Raw genomic sequence first — 21,376 nt, forward strand, 5'->3', positions numbered from 1 at the left:
TTCCTTAGCTTATCTGACAATATGTTGCTAAAAGCTTTTTTATGTTCTCCCCAGTGTATTTCTTCAGTCTCTCTCTCCACTTCAGGCTCTGGCACTTCCTGTTTGCTTCTGTGAACAGATTCAAGTCAACAGCTTATTACAAACCTTACCTGGCAAAATGTGGGTTGCTTGCCTACCAATTACAGATGGACAGGCAATGAGAAGACAGCAAAGGCTAATCAAGGATTTGATGAGCAGTCCACACATAGGTGTGTGTCAGGCTATTTTGTACATGACCTTCTATTCAAGGAAGTTAAAAATTCCTCTCAATCACCTTCCATCTTAGGAAGTATGTTTTTTCTAGAAGAAATTGTGATCCTTCTGGGTTTCTTATGACCATGCGTGGCTCTCCCTACCATATTTCACAGGTAACCTCTCACAATCCTGCCCATCTCAGAGGAGCCAGGCTAGGGGGCAGGGGCATTGTGGAACTGGCAGCAGCAAATAACTGAGCAGAAGAAAGTTGTCGCTGCATTTGGTTCTTTATTATTAGACACCCTCTCATGAGCATCGACCATGTGGACAGAAGGCCTAAGGAATGACGGCCACAGTGGGCAGTGGCCATGCTGGTTTGACCAGGTACGTGGCTTACCATGATATCAATTGGTTGCAGAGATCCTCTAAAAAACATAAGCTACTTCTGTCTCTGGTAACCACCTCTTTTCCTCTTTGTCTCCTCCTAGTCACTGTGGGCTTGCAATCTTGCTCTAATAAAGGGGAAACTCACATCTGTGTCAAGTGCCAAGTGTGGCACCCTGCTGTGTAAGTGTTGAGTAGATGTGTGCTCCTTGAATTTGCTTTCAGGAAGACCTATGGCCCAAGCAACCCTGGATACAATGGCACAATACAAATGTTTCTCGGTGTCATGGCAGGATAAATCTGGATGTGCAGAGCTGTGTTTTTCAAGTGTCTGCAATGGCAAATTCTCTGCTTTTCAGTGGTGTTTCATGTTCTTTCATTTTTTTAAACTGCCTCTCTCTTGTGTAAATGCTCTAAGCTCCAGTTTTGGATGCAAGTCCTCTGATGTAGATGTGCAACTAGTAGGGCTGGGCAGTAGGGAGAGAGCATAAGCCTGTTATTTATGAAATAAGAGTTGAAAATAGAAGATGGGCATCTGGAAGAAGTTGCTGTCATAGATCCTCCCTCTGGCTAGGAGAATTAGAGCATGGTTTACTTAACTCCCATTTCTGATGAAAACGGGATTCTGCTATGGCTTGTCACAAAAATTATTTGAAGCTGAGAAAAATGGGGAAAACACCCATGGCTCAATAATTATTCCTAAAAATAAGTGCAGTTGCCTCACTCAGAGGAAAGGGCTGGATGCAGTTCATGGTCACTGGCTGTAATATTGATTCTTTTCTTCCCATCTACACAATCCCCTGTGCACTGGAAACAGGAGAGGCTCCAACGGACCCAAACATTGTTATTTCCCAACCATAAACATGCAAATCCCCATCCCTTAAAGGGGTGTGAATCACTGGCTAACCAAAGCTCAAGGATTACTTGTTTTGCTTCACATTTGTATGGTGACTGACCCAATGGGGTCCTGGTCTATGACTGCCACTACTGCAACACAAATAACTGAAGAGCTTCTCTCGTGTTCTAGCCTCTGCAGCCACATGCTTTCAGCAAACAAGCAGTCTTGGCTTCTCCCTTTGCCTCCTACTGCCTTTCAGCCAATAGAGCATGGGAGGGAGAGTAAGTCTTGATTGTTTCAGCCTGTTTTGGTAGCTTGCTTCAGTGGGATGGATGGGAACAACACCCAGCACCCCCTGCTAACTTCGTAACTTCCCCTGTTCTTGTGGCTATATAAATTTCCTTGAGATTGGTGCAATACACCATGGAAAACTCAAAATAGTGGTTTAATAATACAAGGACAAGTGGAAACAACCAAATGGAAACCTATGTACATTTTAAAAACAAACCAAAAAACCCAGAGGGTATTCAACATTTCCAGGGAAATCTAATTTGAATTGTCTAGCAAGAAATGTTTTTATACCTTTAGATGCGATCAGTATATTTTTGGCTAGGTATTTTGGCCACAAATATTTTTTATTATTGTTGTAGTTATTAATTGCATCTATTTAGAATCTCTATTTCCTGGCAAGATTTAAGGCTCTGGAAACACAGAGTCCACAAACAGTGTTGGATAGGAAGTAACAGATGACTGAGCCAAGCAGGCTCTGTGTATATAAGTGTGTGAAATGCAACAGGAAAAATACAAAATGTGTAATTTTTAGTCACAGTAAATAACTGATGTGAAATATATCTACTATGAAATTTGCTACCTTTTATTTTACTAATGGAGGAGAAAAATTAGGAGAGATATCTTATTGTTTTAATATATAAGACTTCCCTTATATGTTTTGCTTCACAAGGCTTTAAATTTTCTTCCAATGTGGTTTGTGTGTCAGATATTTTTTATAAAATACAAGCCTCCCAAGCCTTAAATTCCCTTTTTTTTTCCTTATATGTAATTACTCACTATTGAGAGAGCATTCCTTCTCCCTTGCACAAAATTGCTACTTTTTTCTGAAGTAGTACAGTATCCAGCAATTTTAACTCCTCAATTTATCAACAATTCAGAGCCAAACTAGGTGGAAAACAACACCTGTTTTTCATTTGTATTTGAAATAGTACAAGTTTCTTGATGGAGTGGTAGTCATGAAAGATTTTGAAGCAAAACTGGCAGAAAAGTAAAGAATTCACTGATCCTTATATATGGATGCTGATATGGTGGCGGCAACATTGGGTAGAGGTAGAGAAAGTGGTTTGCCCTGAGCTTGAGCCCACAACATAACATAGGAAATAAATTTCTTATCTAACATTCATAAGTATTCTTTTTCCTTCCTTCCCCCCCCCCCCCCACATTACCCTTTAAAATGGATTTTTACTGCTACTGGACACTTTTGGATGTGGGAGGACTTTATGGAAGAAGAACAAACCCTTTCCTCCACTCAGTCTTGTGCAGAGTCTGATGTGCACCCTAATGTGCACAGCCTTGTTTGCCTGAAAACAGAGCCAGAATGGAGGCAATTTCTTCATCTCTAATTGCCACACAGCACTCCAAATGCCAGGCTCTCTCCCCCTCCTGGCTTACTGCCGTGGTCCCTTTGCTTACATTTTCTTGACTTTTTGTCCCCTTCTCCCTGTTTGTTCTCTGGTGGCTCCTTTGCACTGCAGGAAAAAGACTACAAACTTCTTTATGTCTTATTTACTCACTGCCATCCCTCTCCTTACCTGAAATTCTCTTCCTTTCCCATGCAGTGCTCAGCCAAAGTCCCTTGACCCAGAACATTCAAGATCTTGAGTGGTTTTGCATCTCTCTTTACTGTGGACAGAAGCTCAACATTCAACACTATATGCCAGTGATGTCAATATAGGTTACAAATCTACTTTATCAGTTTAAATTAGTTTTAATCCAGCTACGACAATAGTGATTAAATCCAAACTGCCATAAATTTGTTTCAGCATTATTAACTTATTTGAAGACATCCATTCAAAACTCCAAGAGATTCTGCCTCTAGTTACTGAAAGACAGAGACAGAGACCATACTGTGTTCACATTCAGGAGGTTAATTTGACAAGCAGAAAATGTAGAAGGATAGTGTGCCAGAGAAAGTGAGTTTCGGTTTTGGCAGAATTCAGCAGGAAGGTGCATGATTTGCTCACAAGGCCACAGCTGTGAATGATTGTGAGCAGGTCCATGAGTTTGCATCCACTGTACATCAGTCAAGGGCAGAGAGAAAACCAAAAGGAAATAATGCATCAGTCTGTTAAAATTCCAGGTTCCAGTTCAAGGTCTACAGCACATACTGAGAGAAGAGGAAATAAAGTCCTGTGAAAGACCTCTGGCAAAAGATTTTTTTATTTGACAATCTTTCAAGATTAATATATTGCTATAAGTCACTCGCTCTTCTCACTGATGGTGTGGATTGAGCTACAGGTCATAGGCTTTTATTTAGCCCAGCTGGCAGACGAAGTAGAAAAACACCTTGGATGGTAATTAGGCAGCCTATGTAAAATGCATGGCTCATGTCTCTGACAAGGTTTGATTAGTCAGCTCTCCTCATTACAAAACAAGTTCAGCAATTAGCTCACACAGGCAATTCCACTTGCAGCATGAAGGAAAAATAGGCTGGAGTGTCAACCACTGACTCCCTTCAAATGAGCATCCTGAGGGCAGGTTTGTGATGCACTGGTGATGTTTGATCTATTCCTGCTCTGCAGCCCAAGGAGTTGGGTTTCCCTGTGTGTCAGTCTGGCTGGCACCTGTGCTTTTTCATCCTCTGGCAGTTTTAGTTTTTCTGTTTGACAGCTGTCTTAATTTTGAGCACCCTTGCTTCCCTCAACTAGAAGTTTGGCAATGATGGACTGTTGTTTGTCATTTGCAGGTTTTTAATTATCTTCTTTAACAAGTTGGTGTTGTTACTTATGTAAAGAATTGTTATTTTCACATACTAATAAATATTAAAAGATGTCTAGAAATTAAATATTCAAAAACTCTAGGCTGCTTCCATGGGCAGGGATCTGGCACTCTGGCTTTTGTCTGATATCAATACCAATGAGAAGACAGGTGTAGGTTTCACAACACATTTGTTTTTAACTGTGGGAATATGGTATTACTCAACAAAATTGATATTTTGGGTTATTCTTGATCTTTGAAGTGGTGAAAAGAAATTACTCATTCGACAAAAACTTCTCAGCCATTTCAGATTTGCAAATTCTCCCCTCTGCAGTTCCAGTTTCTGTGTATGTGCATATGGTGCTGCACCTGTACTGTGAATTGTAAACAGTTTCCAATAAATTTCTCATTCTGTTTTGTTTTTTTTTCTGTTTTATATGAATGCCTCAGAAGATGTTCATGGATCTGTGGGCATGTCTGTGCCATGCTTTGGAAGCAACTAGATTATTCAACCTGAAGCATCAATGCCTTTTAAAACCCATTCTAGGAGTCTCTTCAGTGTAGCAACACAATGTGTTGTGTCCCAAATTGTTCCATGCTTTGTTTAGAAAACTAGTGCTTCATGAGCCTTGCAGCTTGACTGTATCAAAATGCCTGTTTTAAAAGCCTTTCCCTGAAGCGTGTTTCCAGGCAGGATTTGTTGATTTAAATAGCTGTGTGGCTCACAAGTTTGTGAGGTTAAAAATGCAGTAGGAAACCACTGTAAACATCGCGTCACCAGCTGAGGAGGATCTGGAGACACTGTGTCGAATGGGCAAGAAGAAATTCACTTTAAATACAGCTTGGACAGCTGCCTAGAAAATGAGAGGGATTCAGTAGCTGAGGTTTACATTAGGAGTTGTGTTGGATGTTTCTCCCCATAAGCATGAGCAGCCAGGCTCATCAGCCTGCAGAGTTTCAAGGCACTGCACTTAAAAGTGACTTCTTCCTTTTGCCAGATGTGGTTTGCTCCTGTTGGCATCTGTAGCAAAAGTGCAGCCTATTCAGCTGGAGCATGCTGAGACCTTTCAAGAATATTTATGGATGTGCATAGTTACATGGTCCATGACATAGAACCAATAAACATAAAAGTGAATCTTTTTTTCCTCTTGTATAAGCTAATGGTTTATGTGTTAAACTAAAATTCACCAGCTGTCTTGGTGAGTTTTAGCATTAATCAGAATCATGGCTGCTTAGAAGAAAACATGAGTATTTACTGAAAGAAATATTAAGAGATTAGTCTGTGGAGCAGTAAACACAACTAAGTAGTTTTAAGTCCAGGTTGTCTTAAGGAAAGAAGAGTTGCCAAACACATGGCTATAAAGAACGAAAGTTTATAGAATAATTTCTTCAGAATGCCTAGAAATTACTCTGAAAATGGTCAATTTGAGTGAAAGATAATAATTTAAAGAGAATGCCAGGGATAAATTCTTCTATCACTAGAGGGAAGCAGTTGTTTTTTTCCCCTGCCTATCCATACTCTCCTTTTATTAGCTCCCTGAGCTGAACCCATTCGACTCAATTCATCAGAAAATCCCTCACTTTCTTCCTGGATTAGTTTTCTGCTGTTCTAAAGTGTTGAATTGGCTCAGCAGCAGATGAGAAAAACCTGCTTAAAAGTCTAGGCCAGGAGCACAAGAAGAGAGAAGGAGGTCATTCCCCTTTTCTGGCAGCAAGCGCTCGGTGGGGATGTGTGTGGTACAGGTAGGATTGATCATATGTGATTGAGCAAAAGAGATTTGACATCAACAGCAGGGCCAGGTCCTTGTCTTTTTGGGCTGTGAGCTGTGCCTAGTCACGTCCTCGACAGTTCCCCCTTCTGCCTTGCATCCATTGTCTTTCATCCTGCTTGTGCTATTGACGTCATGCCCTTGTATCTTCTTGTCCCCTACTTCTTAACCTCGCTTTCCCTCTGTGTCACTATGGTCTTTAAAAAGGATTGTTTGTAGACACTTTTATTAGCAGAAAGAAAAACAGAGGAAGACTACAGAGAGGAGGAAGCCACAGAATAAACAACAATTGAACTTCATCATGAGAACTTCTTTTGGTTCATTGCAAAAATAAATAAATGCCTTCATATCAGCCAGTAAGGAGTGGTGGACAAATCTGTTTTATTGTCTAGAACATTGTTTTTCTAATTTTGTATCTTGCAGGAGCAATGACAGCATGTCTGAAAATGTCAAAAAGTTTCAGAGATGTTTTTTCTTACCTCTCCCTGACTCTACTAATTCTAAATATTTTCATCAGCACACAAACATAATCATAACTCCTGACACATTCTCACAGAATAGCACCTGATGTCTGTTTTCATATTTCTGGCCATAAGTAAACATGACAGAGTCTTCCCCAATGAATATTTAAGACAACTGGTATTTTAGCTGCTCAGACAGCTTACATTTGAAACGAGCAAGAGACAGACAAGAGCAACACTCCGTAGCTATGGCATGTATAAACATCAGGTTTACCTGACTTCAGGACAAGTGCCAGAATCTTCCTGCTAAGAACAAGTGAAGCACTTCACTGGAGAACACCCTGGCTGACGCACCTGGGGCCGCGACTCCCTTTGCCTGAGCATTCCCTGCGTGTCCCCTGCCACATGCTCTTCTCCTCGGGTCATCCTCTGGGATTAACTGGCCCAGCTGCCTCCACGGCCGTGCCCACAGCTCACCGATGTACGGAGCAGGGCAATAACCACAGGCAGATGCCAGCCTAATCCCACGGGGACCGGGAAGGAAGGGGATCCCGCGGGTGGCCGAGCAGCATTGCAGCATTGCTGTTGCATGCAAAGCCACGGGCTCACTGCAAGCGAGCCGCTGCCTCCTCGTCGTGCTGTGTGCCCTGTCCTGCTGGCAGTCATGGGGCTGGGTAAGGCTGGCCCAGTCCTGCGTTCCCGTGACAGTCCCTCCTTACAGCGGGCTCTGACAACAGGATACATCTCCCGCTGTCCGCTCCCTCCGCAGCAGCCGGGCGCACAGCCGGTGCCGGGCTTAGCGCAGCGCGATTCCCCCGAAGGAGCCGCGCTCCCGGCGGCGCCGGGCGGCGCTTCCCGCTGTCGGTGGCGTTGTTGGCCGGGCTGCGGCCGCTGGGACAGCCGGCCGGGCGCACCTGCACCGCCCGGGGCCGCCGCCCCGCCCCGGCCCGGCCCGGCCCCGCCGCGCTATAAGAGGGACAGCGGCGGGGCCGGCCGCCTGCACTGGCGGCGGGAGGCGGCGGGAGGCGGCGGCGGCGCTGGGGCATCTCCGCCCGCCGCCATGAAGTCTCCTGCAGCCCAGCGCCCGGCGGGGCAAGGTGGGAGCGGCGGGCGGGACCCCTTCGTGCGAGACCCCTTCGTGCGAGACCCCTTCGGGCGAGACCCCTTCGGGCGAGACCCCTTCCTTCTCTCCCTTCTCTTCCCTCCCTTTCCCTCCGCCGGGATGGGGGCGCGGGGGGCGGGCGGGCTCAGGGTCGGGTCGGGCGGGTCCGGTCCGGTCCTGACGCCGCTGCCACCGCCCAGCAGCGCCGGGGGAGGACGGCGGGGGCCTGGCGGAGGCGCTGGGCGAGTTCGACGCGGTCCTGGCCGAGTTCTCCTGCCCCGCCGGCCGGCGCCGCTTCTTCTACGGCGAGCACCTGGAGCGCATGAAGCGGCGGAGCAGCGCCAGCGCCAGCGACGGCAGCGGCCTCAGCGACTCCGAGAGTGAGTGTCCGTCGGTCCGGCCGTGCCGGTCCCGGGGGCGGGGGGCGGCCGGGAGCGACGCTCCAGAGCGGGTGCTAAACCAGCACATCGCCCTCTTTGAGCGAGGCAAGGATCCGGGACGGGAACCCGTCTGTTTCCGTAACACCCGTGCCTTCTCTTTCGCCTTCTGGGTTGGAAGTGCAGGACGCATGGGCTGGCCCCGCTGGTTTTACTCGCTGGTGTTGAACGAGGGGAGAGTCACGAGCGGAGCCTAAAGAGCTGTCGCTGGGAGAAGGTCGGGCTGCGGGACGTCCCGGCATCTGCAGAGAAAGATGTCTCTTAGGGGGACCGTCTTCACAGGGACTGTCTGCTGTGTTTCGGTGACCAGAATCATCTGGACAGAGCGAGCGAGCCAAAATGTGCATGAAACTCAGCCAGGTTCCCCCGTTGTATGAATGGTCATCCACCCATCCATCCATCCGTCCATCTGCATGGACGGCAGTGTTGTCACTGTTTCAGAGGTGCTGATTTTAAGCTACCTTGTGCCCAAGTACACTAGATGTACGTGAATGATGTGTGCAGAACATGGAACAGGGAGGGTAGAAAGCTACTTGGAGCAGGAAAATGTAGAATTGGAACTAAATTTTTTCTAGTTAACCTTGGAAAAAAGTTCAACCCCTCTTACTGGCTTTACCAATCAGGGAGAGAAAACATCTTTCCTCTTCCAGATAGTGAAGCGGGAAACTGCTGTTTCATTTGAGAGCAGTAGGTTACTTTCTTAGAAGTAAGTCTTGCTAAATGCAAAATATAACCAGTTTTGTTGGTTTGAGTTTTGTGTTTGGTTTTTTTGTTCGTTTGTTTGGGGGTTTCTGTTTGCATTTTGTTTTGGGATTTTTTTGTAGGTTTTTTTTTTGTTGTTGTTGTTGTTTGGTTTTTTGTTAAGTTCCTAACTATATGGGAAGTTTGATGAAATATACATGCTTTGCAGCTATTTATAATAAGACTGCTCCTCTAATTTCTGCTCTGCCTCTTTATCAGTTCAGGGACTCGAGGTGCCATTCTGTTGATTTAGTGCTTAAATACTAATGCTATCTCCCTAGTACTTGAGCTATGAGAGCATAGACACTACAGATTATCAGAGCCCTTTATTTCATCATCAGGGATGTAATTCATTTTGTTGTCAGGTATTGTTTTACCTGCCCTGAACTTGAATACCTTGCCTAGCACTGCCTTTGGGTTTTTTTCTGTGGAAGTACATGGATCAAGATGCTATTTTTCTGTTTCATAATGTAGTGAGTGTAGAACTCTTTCTAAAAATCTCTACCTCCAAAGAGGATTTTGAACTCTGTGCCAAATTTAGACTGAACAGTGTTCTTTTGTCTAGCTGAGGGAGTGTATATGGTGAAATCTGCCTTTACCAAGTCAAACTGGCAGCCCTAGTGTTACTAGTGTTACTTGTGCAGCCTTCATAATTGTGATATGTTAACCTCTCACATACACTTATTGTGTTTCACAATTGAGACACTTGTAATGACAGAGTGAAATAATCTACTGTTGAGAAAATTATAAAAATCCCAACCCAGTATCTAGAACTTATTCTTCTTGTATGGAGAATGCTAAGTAACTACAGATATCTATCTGCTGTGGTTCAAAAAAATTAAATATTGAAAACTGCTAAAATTGCTCCATTTGAATTGACAAAAAGGATCTTTGGAGGAAGATGGCAGTGCTCTCTGGCAGGGCAGAAGGCCTGGTGAGAAAACAGCATGCTCATGTAAATGGGCAGATCAGATCTTCAGGAAGATCTAGAAAATAAAAATATATATGGCAAATTCACATGGATTTAGGCTGAAGACAGTAGTGGGAGTAGTAGGATAGACAGGGTTTGATGGCTCTATATGAAGTCCTCAAAGATGTTGTATGAGGAACTTGTCAAGTTTTCAAACCCTGTTCCATGCCTGAGTTGCTCCCTAGGTGATGTATCATGTGAAAGATGGCTCTGGAGAAGTCAAAGTCACTGCCTTCTGGGCACCAGCTTGTGAGGGACAGGAGGGTGCACCAGAGTTTATGAGGGTATGCTTAAGGGAAAAGGAACAAAACCAGCCAGCTCTGCTCATGGCTCTGGAATAGCCTGGTAAAACACTTCTTCCTAAAGGAGTCAGTCAATGCAGTAATTTTTTTATTTTGAAGTTATGGTAGGACTGGAGAGTAATTGTGGATTTATGAAGAGCTCTTTTTATAAAACAGGCTCTAGTGTCTGATGTAATCCAGCTACACTCCCTACATCTATTTTAAGAATAAATTCAGGGAGTTGCCTACTTACCCAGGTTCTTTCAGTTCAAACTCAAGTATTTATTTAGTTTATTTTCCCTTTGATTTCTGGAATTTGGTGTTAGTCAGTATAGTGCTGAATTCATGACCTTACTGTTCTTACTGTGATAAGGGTTAGGTTAAAATGCCACTGCAGAATCAAGGGGTAACTGGGCTGAAAGAATAAGTTCTGATAACATGAATCTTTAAAAACCATATTGTGTGCAGGTACTTTGAATGATCATCTTGTTAATGAAGATTCTTTACACCTCTGTAAAATCTTGTTATCCTGTGCCAAGACTATTTCAAGTACACTTTACCATGTGTGTATAGAACAGTTCAGACTATCATGTTTTAGTGCTATCTGTTGTTTGTTGTTTGATCTAATCCTCCTAACTGATTTGGTGCGGCTGATTATATGTATCTTTTGGCCACTCCTGCAGTGATATCTTTCCACTCAGAGATGGAACTGTAAGGGAAGGAAACATTTTAAACTGTTCCAACTGTTTGTTGCAGTGCCCCTGAATCAGCCTTAAATTCTGTTTCATGAGAAGCTACTAGCAGATGTCAAGTGGTCGTACTTGAACAATATTGTTTAGTAGGGTAAGGGAAGCCTTTCTTCTCCTGGGGGATCTGCCATGGGCATGAGCCCATTTAATTTAATAGAAAAGTTTACAGAATATCTCTGTCAATGCAGTTAATCCTGAAAATATTCTGTTATCCTTAAAATCTCCCAAGGAAGCTAGCTCCAAAAATACTACTTTAAATTCTTATATTACCTATTTCTGGCTCCTGAGAAAAAGTAAGATTTTGAAGGTTCTGTATAAAAATGGATGCAATAGTACTTTGTTCTCCCGCATCTTGTCCTGTCATTTGACTAAATGATCTTTGGACAAGGCCTGGCTTGGCTGTGGCTAAGCCTTGTACGCAGCACAATGGACTCTAGACCTTGCTGAACAGGGAGGCTCTGAGTGCAGATGTGTGATGATCCTGGCCCATGAGTATTACATTCACCACCACAGCTGAGTGGGTCAGTGCTGGAAATCGTGATGCAACTGCTGAGTTACTCCAGCATTCCAGAGCTTCTGGACTGTGAGTGAGTACCAGTTATGTTTCAAGTTGACGTATTCAAACGAATTGGAGCCCAGCAGCTTCGTTCTTTAGGTTATTAATTGAGCTTCTAAGGAATACTTTATAACTCTTTGCTATTCACAGCATATCTTGGCTGTGATAAAGGAAGATTTGTGCTAGAGAGTGCTGTGCTGGCAGAAGCCACTTGTGTAGCTGCAGCTGTATTAATGAACTTACAGATAGCATTGTCTTCTTGTGTCAGAATAAGCTTGCAAAGAAGAGTGCGGGCTGGCCCGTGTGAAATGCATACCCAGTCAGTGCATAGTGCCAGTACAGTTTATGGCAGTGTCAGCACAGCCTTCCAAGTTTAGACTAAGGATAATGAATGGGAAGTTAGACTTTATGAGAGGTTGAGAAGGGAAGTGCTTTAGTGTTTCTAACACTGAAAAACTACATTAGAATCTGTTGTCATTCTCTCAGAAATGTTTGACACTTGTAGCTCCATGTTTTCTTGAGGCAGGTTCAGCTTCCTGCCTCTCTGTTAAAAGCATTGCAAAATAAATTAATCAATTAAACTATTGTTCTCATACAGCCAGCAGTGTTTCTTTGGAGTTGTTTTTTAGGGGTAAGTAAATGGTTTCTGAGCAGTGCCTCGTGGCTTTTAAACACAAGAAATCCTGAGTGCATCTAGAACTCTTAATTTTATTAATGTTAAAATCAAGTAGGTGCAGGGGGGTTGAGCAGGGTCTTTTAACAAAGTGCTTGGTGTAGTGGCAGCACTTGTGTTTACATAGGTGTGGCTCCACATGCTCATGCTGATGCCTGGGCCATCCAGAGATGAAGCATCAGCCACTGATAGTACTGCAGCACTCGCCCCAAAAAAACTGTTTACATTATCAGTCAGGTAATATGTGACCATAAAGAAGGCTAAGAAAATGGCAACAAAAATGATTGAAGATGTAAAATATTTTCCAAATGCTTAAATATCCTGGGACTGTCAGGCAAAAAAGAGATGTTTTGGGTGGGGACAAGACAGTCTTCCAGGGAATCCTAAGTGACATTAGGAAAGTGACTGCTATGTCACCAGTATGAGGAAGTCAAATTAAATTAGCATGTTTCAAAAAAATGAGGCATTATTTCCTTCACAAGCAGTTAAATATTAAGGTATTATTGATATTAGAAGTTCACATACTAAAAAATACTTGATAAAATCCCAGCAGGGGCCATTGAGGACTGCTTGGGCTGATGCCACTGCTGTCTCAGGAAAGAGACTGGTATGTGCATTGGGAGAACTTGGTAGAGCTCATCCTGCAACTATCAGTGTGTGGCTGCAGCACCCTGAAGCTCCTCTGCAGGCATCTGCTGTGAGCTGGTGTGAGAGACAGGATGTGAAGCAGATGAGCCTTTGTTCTCTGCCACAAATGTCAGTCTTGTAACATGAAAAGGAGGTGGATTGTGCCTGTGAACTTCCTATGGCTTGTCTCAAACAAGAGGACAATAAAATGCTTATAATGAAAAAAGTGAAGACTTTCTCTTCTGGAGAAAGTCCCTTTTTTAAAATGATGTGAGAAAAATTTTTATTACATTACTGATGTTCAAGGGGAAGAAAAATTGGAAGTTTCAGGTGTGTAGCCTTCTCTACAGGTGTTTCAGTGTGCTGAGAAATGAAATTTTCATAAGATTTCCTGTTCTTGTCACTTCAGCATACCCATTGCTCTTACTCATTAGAAAGGAAGATTAGTAAAGGGAAGGCTGGAGTTGGAAACTGCCTCATAGCTGGTAAACATGGTGGGGAGTGGGAAGGTAGCTTTGTATATAATGAGAAAACATGCTTGTGCATCTGGGTTTCAGGCTTCCTAGATCACTTTTGTGTAGCTATGTGATTTGAAATACTTTAAGTAGTGATGCTTAGGTGTGTCAATAGAGAAAAGGTGTCATTTTTTGGTCAGTATTGAAACAGATGTTTGTTAGCTAAGCAAAATCCCCACAAAAATAAACAATGCAGCCAAGTGTAACTGTGATGATGATAAAAATAAACACTGTCCTTGGGGGGCTGAAACTTATGCATTTTGAAACGGGCTTTTTGTTTCTCACTTCTGGTGACATTACCATTTCCAGAATTTTTTTTCTGATTTTTTTTTAGCAAGTAGATTATGTTCTGTTAGGAATTATTTGTGTGGTCTGCTCATTAAGTGCTGAGTTACTGTTTTATAATGAATTACTTGTAGGCACTTGAGTGGACTTGTGAAGCTTTTCTCTGAAAGCTTTATGAACGTGCTTTAACTTTTTCCCCTCAAACTTTCCCCACCAAAAACTGCAGTAAAAATGTTACCAACACCAGTGCTCTTCAAAACTGTATCTTGAGCCATGGCTCTAGAAAGAGCGTGGTACTAAAGAAGTGACACAGCTGATTTTTTCCATTGTCTGTTTTGAAATGAAAAGTTTGAGGCTTTCCTCCTTCAGTCCATTAGTGCTGAGAGCCTTTCAATTGCTCATTTCATGGGGACATTTCTATATTTACATGGTGTTGCCATGGTTTATTTTGTGGTTTAACCATATACTGGAACAATAAAGTTATACTAACTATAGATTACTTTGCCAAAGTAAAATACACCCATGTTTATTCCTACCCCCTAATTTTGCAGTGTAGCTTGACTGATGCCAATCAACTCACTGACAAAACTCTCAGATTTTAAGGCTTGTTTTTTTACTTTTGGAGAGACTGTTATTTTTGAAACAGTTGAAGTGGCATAGTCTGCATACAAGCACTGGGTCTAGAATCAATGTACAAAGTGAAAAATAGATCATGAATTAGAAACTTGTGGGAGAGAAGGAGCTGGATGAGGAAGGACAGCAGCAGTGAGATCCCTGGCATCAGCCCCTGGTTATTGGGTTGCAGAGGATGTTGTATTTGTCTGACAGTGGAACTCTTCCAAGGGCCATTATTGGAGGTGAATGAGCAAATCTTGGCTTGGACAGCTGGTAGAGAGCAAAGACTGAAATGTTCTTTCCCCAGAGCTTTCTGCACTACAGCCACACTTTGCCAAAGAGGGTATTTTTCTGTGCTGCATGTCATAAGTATTTTTTAACAGTACATTGTTTTCAGCAGGTATAGTGACCTTGCTGGTGGAGTCAATGCATTCATTCCTTCTTACATCACTAGAATTTATGATACTTGGTGGCATGAATAAGCCGCAGTCAGTAGCTAAAGTATATTTTGCTTTGAGAAAGATAAATGTTTATATTTTCCTGAAACTATTGCAACCCATCAGAAGATAACATTGTTATGTTAAAATATTTCACCTTTTGAAACTGGAAGAAAAACATTCAGAGATTTAAAGTAACAGTTTTGTCATATTTTATCTTTGTCCAATTGTAAATATTTCCCAGCATCGTGTTTGTGGAAGCCAGTATGAAATTACATTTTCTGATGTCAACCCAGCCCTGCTACATTTGGTGTCTGGATGTATCAGAGAGTTCAATTAGAAGTATACTCAGATTTATAACCATAGTTCTCTGTATTTTTTATTAATTAAATGAGCTGTAAAATCTTTAAAATATTAATTGATTTGGAAATTTTTGTTCTTCCCTATTCAAATAAATAGCCTGAAAAGTGTTTTATCTTTGGCCTGTTCTGTCAGTGTTTCAGTGAATTACAGTCTTGGCTGCAGCACTGTTTGTGTCAGCTATTACAAGTTACTTGGTTTTTTTATGATGGTAGGGGTTTGCCCTGAATAGCTAGAATTTTCCATTCTGTGCTTCTTAGTCACTGGGGTTTGCATCTTGGTGGAAAAAATGTAGCCTTAGTAGGCAATTGTTCTGTAAACTGATTTCAGAGGAAATTTGCCATACCTTTAATGGAGAGAAAGTATCAACTAATGTACAGGGTTCCTGTGGTGTATGTAGTGTAGCACTGGTGACACACATCATTGCAGAGCATTACCTTAGGTTTTTGGGTTTTTTTTTCTGTTTTTAGGAGCTGCTTTTAAAATGGCTTATATTTTTCCCCATTTTTCTATCTAAAATGATTTAATTTCTGCATTGTATTCATGAAGTCCTTCTTATATTTGATGATTCAAGTAGCTTGGTTTTGATCTGCTGAAGTTTGGAAAGAACAGCACTTCTTAAGAGTGGAGATAAAGAAATTCCAATTAGAGGGTTCTTTGAAGAAGCCATCAAACTCTATACCCATGTCTGTAAACAAGAAATAGCAAGTGGTGGCTGACCAGGTGAAATAGCCCCAGGTGATGGATGTCAGTCACATCATCGCTCACATTTGTGTGGTGCTGTTGGTCGTGTGTTTTGCCAGAACAGGAGCCAAGATGATGGCAAAGGGAGCTGAAAATACAGCCCAGTGGTGTGCCAAAATGCATGAGAAAGAGGAAAGGCTGAAGCTTTTCCCGCAAGCCTTTTCAGTGTGTGTTGTAACAGAGGTGAGCTTGGAAGCCAGCACAGAACAAACAAATCAGCTTTTATGATTGAGGAAAGATTTGAGAGGCTTTGTAGGTGCAGTTGTCTGGTCTGCCTTGTCACTATGCCTTATGCTCCTGTGGAAGGTGCTTTTGTGCTGGAGAGGACAGCAGGCTAGAGGAGGTGGGTGGGGACACACACTCTTCTTCCCAAAGGCAGCTGAACTTGAGGCACTGGTCTGCAAGAGGATGTTCTCAGAGCCTGCTGTTGGGAGACATCCAGACACTCAGTGGAGGTGGAGATGTGCAGATCTTGGCAAGGCTAGCTGTGGTCCTGCCCCCTTTTGCCAATTCATTTAGACACCCTTAATTTAGCTAAAGCAGTCCTCTCCTGGCACAGCAAACGGAGCAGGCTTCCAAGGAAGTGTGGCAATTCTCTCTGCACTGGGCTTGGTGCTGCAGTGCAGCACCTCCAGGCTGTGGCTCCAGGGACGAGTGCTGTGCGTGCTGCAGGGAGCAGAACCGCTGGCCTCCCTGCAAGCACTGCCAGTCGCCACCCCATGTTTTAAGACACACACACTGCTGTCCTAGGCAATGTGCCAAGTAAACGGAGTCCATGGACACGTTTGTATCACAAAGGTGTCTTTTTGTAGAACTACAGTGTTCAGGTCACTGTCTCGAAGCTGCGGGGTCAGCAGTTTTAGAGTCTCTAGCAGGATGACAGTGCCTCCTTCCAGTGGAGGTAGGACTAATACTTGAGGTGTCCCTGTACTTACAGATACTTTTTGATGCTTTTCAAGCTTAAGGCCTTCTCTAAAATACAAGAACATCAAAATGGTACAGGGGCCTTTTCTGTTCTTTTCCAGGACATATAAGACCTTCTTTGAAAGATCACCTAAAATAAGATTGCAGGATATCTTGTGTATCAGTGTACTGCTTCATGAACTCCAGAGAATCGCAGAATAAAATAATTTAAAATGTCATGCTTAAAGCAGCAGAGTAATGTATGGAGAAAGGGGTACACTTGCTTTGGGAATAAAGCACAGCACTAAATATACTTGTTATTCTAAAGGGTTGTCCTTGTCCTGGAGCTCTCTAGTCAGTTTTTTGGTAACTTTTGAAAAATTTAGTTAACAATTTCCCAGAATATTGTGAATTAGGCAGGTCCTACCAGATCTAATTTTGCTGATGTGGGATAATTGTAATTTCTGTCTAATTTTTCAAACAGTGCTGACTTCAGGGAAAGCTTTCCTTGTTGGGGGTGAGGACTGAGCCTATTCCTGCTTTCTTTTTAACAGTAGGAGTGGGAGCAGCAGCCTTCACACAATAAAGGTTTTATTTATTCACTTCTCTGGTTTTGAAGACTTTAAATTTGAGTTCTACATACTTTGAAGTCTGTATGGGAAAGGCTGCATTTTGGATTTATATTATATTGCAGACTTCAGAAGGTGTCAAATTTACTTTATAATGTTGCTTTTTTACAGGTGCAGATTCCCTCTACAGAAATAGTTTCAGTCTCAGTGATGAAAAGCTCAACTCTTCAAGTGCATCTACTCCAAGCTTGCCATCCCCTTCAGTAACTCCTTGTAAAGGTATCTTAATTTTAGCTGGCATTTCTTCCTAATCCTCAATTATATGAGCTTCTTGCTGGGAGCCAGAATTCACATGCTTGGATGGACTTTTTTGGTTTTTTTCTTGGTGTTTTTTTGTTGTTTGGGGTTTTGGGTTTGTTTTTCTTTTTAAATGACAACAAAACTAAGGATTACTGTTGATAACCCTACAAATCCAAGTATTGCTGTCTTGATTATAAATGGCAATACCATTCTATATCTGCACTTTGCAGGTGGCCTGGCAAGTCTTTTGGTTTTGAAACACTGAGCTAACTTCTGCTAAACACTGAAGCAACTAAGTGTCTTAAGTGTGCCATTTCTCTATAAAAATGCTTAGCATGGATGCAGGAGTAGAGGGTCTCCTCTGAAGCCATATGCTGCCATTTAATTTAATACAATTGCTCAGATCCATGCAGACCTTACACAGTGTTTATACAAGACACATATGAGCAATTTCTCCCTTCTTTGAAGCTATGCTCTTTCAAAGAGGGTTCTGTCTTGCAGCTGATCTGACTTCCCAGAACAATGTTTCATTCAGGTGAATTTGGATTAACTCTGGAGCAGACATATCAATAAGTGAACATTCATACATTTATACTATGTGGTGCATGTTCAATAGCCTTTCATGCTTTCGCGTTTTCCACAGTGGCCAGTCACAAAAAAACAAGTTGAATGCTTTATTTTCAATTGGTGGGATATTAAGGGGAAGTAATGGGTAACAGTTTCTGTGAAGAACTGAATCAAGAGCTCAGCTAAACTGACAGGAAATATTTGGTGGAGAATTACACTAAAGGACAATATGCTCTTCCTGATGAGAAGACAGAAAGAGTTGGAACTGTCTTGGAAAAGACCACCAGCATGAGATAAGGAAGCAACTTGCAGTAAAACTAGATTGAATGGAACCAGTGGTGTTGCCAGGAGTGGGAAATCTAATGGCTGTTTAGTTACACATTTATAGTGTATGAACCAAGATGAAAGGATCTGGCAGAACAGCAAAGTTGTGATACTGATATGATTTTAAAGGGCTGAATTTGAGTAGGGCTGGGAGCTCATAGGGATTGATTAGGGCCTTGCATGCAGCATCTGAAGAGAGGAAACATGGCCACAGTAGCAAAGACATGGATTAGTTGATATGTATCTTTTATTCTTCACTGCAACCCCATTTTTTAAAGGAGACTACATAAAGTATTGCTTTGTGTTGCTTCTGTCAAGTAGAAAACTATGAAAGCTAGAATTTCAATTCAGTCTCCCATGTTCTCAAAGTGCTCTTGGATATTGCAGCAACTCTGTTGAACTTTGCTGACAATAATACATAGCATATTTGCTACCCCTGAAAATTATCTGGAGGTTCATGTGTTTCTTCTAGCCAGAGAAACATGTCCTATCTAATCAGTATTTACTCTTGTTTAGCAGCAAAGCTTGGAGACACAAAAGAGCTGGAGGACTTCATTGCTGATCTTGACAGAACACTAGCAAGTAAGTGGATTTTTATTAGTTGCTTGCATCTCACTTAGAACTTGTTTCAAAGACTGTTGAAAGCCAATGTATAGGGAGAGAAGGAAGGGAAAAATAGGAATAGTTTATATAATGTGGCTTCCTTTTAGTTTGCTAGTCCTGTGGATCATTAGCTAGATAAAAAGGTAAAACAGACTAAATTCAGACTTTGCCTGAATGTTCAAGGCATGGAGTTTATCCTGTGTAACAAAGGCTGAACTCAATGAACCCCTGGTCCCATCTCTGAGTCAGCTGCAATTCACCCCTCCTTGACAGTGGATGAATAAATAAACATCAGTTTCTTAAATACTCAAAACTCAGTTTAAAAACTGGTGTTCTATTTCTTCATTATAAAGCTAAGTAACTGGAGGAGTATCCTCTGGTGAGGATACAACCTTTTTGTTCTAGACTTTGCTTTATGAAAGAATGAAGGAGCAGATATCTGTATCTATTGACTTAATGTCAAAATCCTGTCTGTGCTTGTTTTTACCAGGAATTGAACTTGGATCACTGTTTGTGGCACTGTCTAGAAATTGTATCTTTCAGCTACAGTAATGAATTCTTCATTATGATTTTTAAAGAAAAACAACAAAAAAACTGGCCACCTATTGCCAACCATGTACTCTGCCTGTTCCTTTTGCTTCTTCCTCTTCTGTTGTGGACATAATAACATTTCTTTTGTGTTTCAGGTTGGAGTTTTTTTTATGTGGAACTAGGCTATAGAGCCCAAACTGACAAGCTGTAGGACTAGACCTTAATAACAGCATAAACAAAGCCCTCTCAAACTATGAACCGAGAGTTTTGTGTACTCATTAGGTGTTTTCCCTTCTCTGTATTTCTTGAAGATAGGGACTCAATTCAAGACAGCTGCCCTTATGAGCTTCCTGCTTCCCTGCTGTCTTATTTGTATCTTATTCCTGGTTTCACTTCTCATGCTTAAAATACATTTTTTAGTTTCCTGTCTTCTGTCATGGAAGTGAGCTTGAGCTAACTCCGTCTTTACCACTGAAATTTAATTGACCACTCTTCTGAAAAAATCCAAGTTTTTGAAGGTTTCTGTAGGACAATGAAAGCCCAAACTGGCAAATATTTGCACTGCTATATCTTGCACAGCCATGTTGCAGCTCTAAAGGGGCTGCCTATAATATGCAGATTTTATTTTTCGCTTGTCAAGTACATCAAAGGTGAAGGCAGGAACAGCCACCTCCTCTAGTGGTTTTGTGCTCTCTTTTTTTTGGTGTGTTTTTTTTTTTTGTTTTTTAATCTCAAGTAGAAAAATCTCCAGTGATCTTGGCAGAGGTTCATTTGTACAGTATCACTGTACAGTGAGGAAGAAGTCCAACTTCCATCTGGTATTTATCATCATATTTTTGAGGAGTTGTATGTGTATATGCTTGAGGTTACACAGAACTTTGTTCAGGTACTGTTTCAGGCCTAATGCACTTGTTAGAACAGTACTTGCCTTGTCTTTTTTGCACACCAGCATTTCAGCTTTCAGGTTAATTTATAAAAAGACATAATTTGGCTTGTCAGGTAGTCTAGCAAGCTGGGCTTAGGCAAGTGTCTGATATGTCAACAACATGCAATCTTATTTAATAGAGAGCTTAGTGATCTTTCTTGTTCTGTATTTTCAGGTATGTGAAATGAATTTTCAGCATTGTGCTTGCATGTGAATGTCCTCTGAAGGATAAATTGCATCAATCAGTGAGAACTGCTGTCCTTGTCTGATAACTTCGCTCCCCAAGATACCCTCTGAACATAACCTTTGTAAATTCCTACAAGTATTTAACTGGCAACATTGGTTTTGGGGTTTGGGCTTTCGGTTTTTTTACTTTGCAGCAGATGGAATAACTTAAATGTTAGAGCTGTATTTTGCTTTAAAATATAGCTTGAATTTTAATTTAAAGTTGCTTTTATGCAAATATATTTGTAATTTTATATAGGTGAAAACTTTAATGCTTTTCTCCATTATAATATATTTTTGTATGCAAATAAATCCTGAACTGGAATCCAGATGTCTGTAAGCTTCCTATGAACATGCAAACTTTGAAATATAAGTTCCAATTAAACTGTTATTGAAAAAAACATGCTTTAAAATATCTTGATAATGGTATGTTTTTGCCTTGTTAGGCAAAATTTGTTATGCTAGTTAAATGTGGTTGCTTAAATAAGAACTTTGTAAAATTAATACAGTCAGAAAAATAATAAATTTGGTCAAACTATTACTTCTGATTTGTGTTACTATAAATGAAATTACACTGACTTACTAGTCATTTGAACAGTAACACCTATTTTAAACCCTATACAAAAGTTGGTTTTAAACTCTCAGACCATTTGACATGAAGCT

At 41.7% G+C, this 21,376-nt stretch overlaps 1 protein-coding gene and 1 long non-coding RNA gene across 5 annotated transcripts; both read left to right on the plus strand.

The window, feature by feature from the left end:
- Positions 1-6,102: 6,102 nt before the first annotated feature.
- LOC146768691 (uncharacterized) lies at positions 6,103-6,569 on the plus strand. The gene is made up of 2 exons (XR_014949276.1): positions 6,103-6,187; positions 6,446-6,569. It is a non-coding gene; the product is annotated as an uncharacterized LOC146768691 (long non-coding RNA).
- A 1,050-nt stretch (positions 6,570-7,619) lies between these two features.
- Positions 7,620-21,254, plus strand: RGCC (regulator of cell cycle). Of its 4 annotated transcripts, none has more exons than XM_077781382.2 (5): positions 7,620-7,771; positions 7,980-8,156; positions 17,410-17,517; positions 18,949-19,011; positions 20,664-21,254. In XM_077781382.2, exons 1-5 carry the CDS (start codon positions 7,735-7,737, stop codon positions 20,669-20,671), a joined length of 393 nt encoding a protein of 130 aa, XP_077637508.1. In that variant the 5' UTR covers positions 7,620-7,734; the 3' UTR covers positions 20,672-21,254. The 4 variants fall into 4 exon arrangements, with proteins under 4 accessions (XP_077637508.1, XP_077637507.1, XP_085412679.1 ...); XM_077781381.2 differs by having other exon boundaries at positions 7,621-7,771; positions 18,946-19,011; XM_085556553.1 differs by having other exon boundaries at positions 7,653-7,771; positions 7,977-8,156.
- The last annotated feature ends 122 nt before the right edge of the window (positions 21,255-21,376 follow it).

Source organism: Lonchura striata, chromosome 1, assembly GCF_050655825.1.
Source record: "Lonchura striata isolate lonStrDom1 chromosome 1, ASM5065582v1, whole genome shotgun sequence".
Taxonomy (NCBI): domain Eukaryota; kingdom Metazoa; phylum Chordata; class Aves; order Passeriformes; family Estrildidae; genus Lonchura; species Lonchura striata.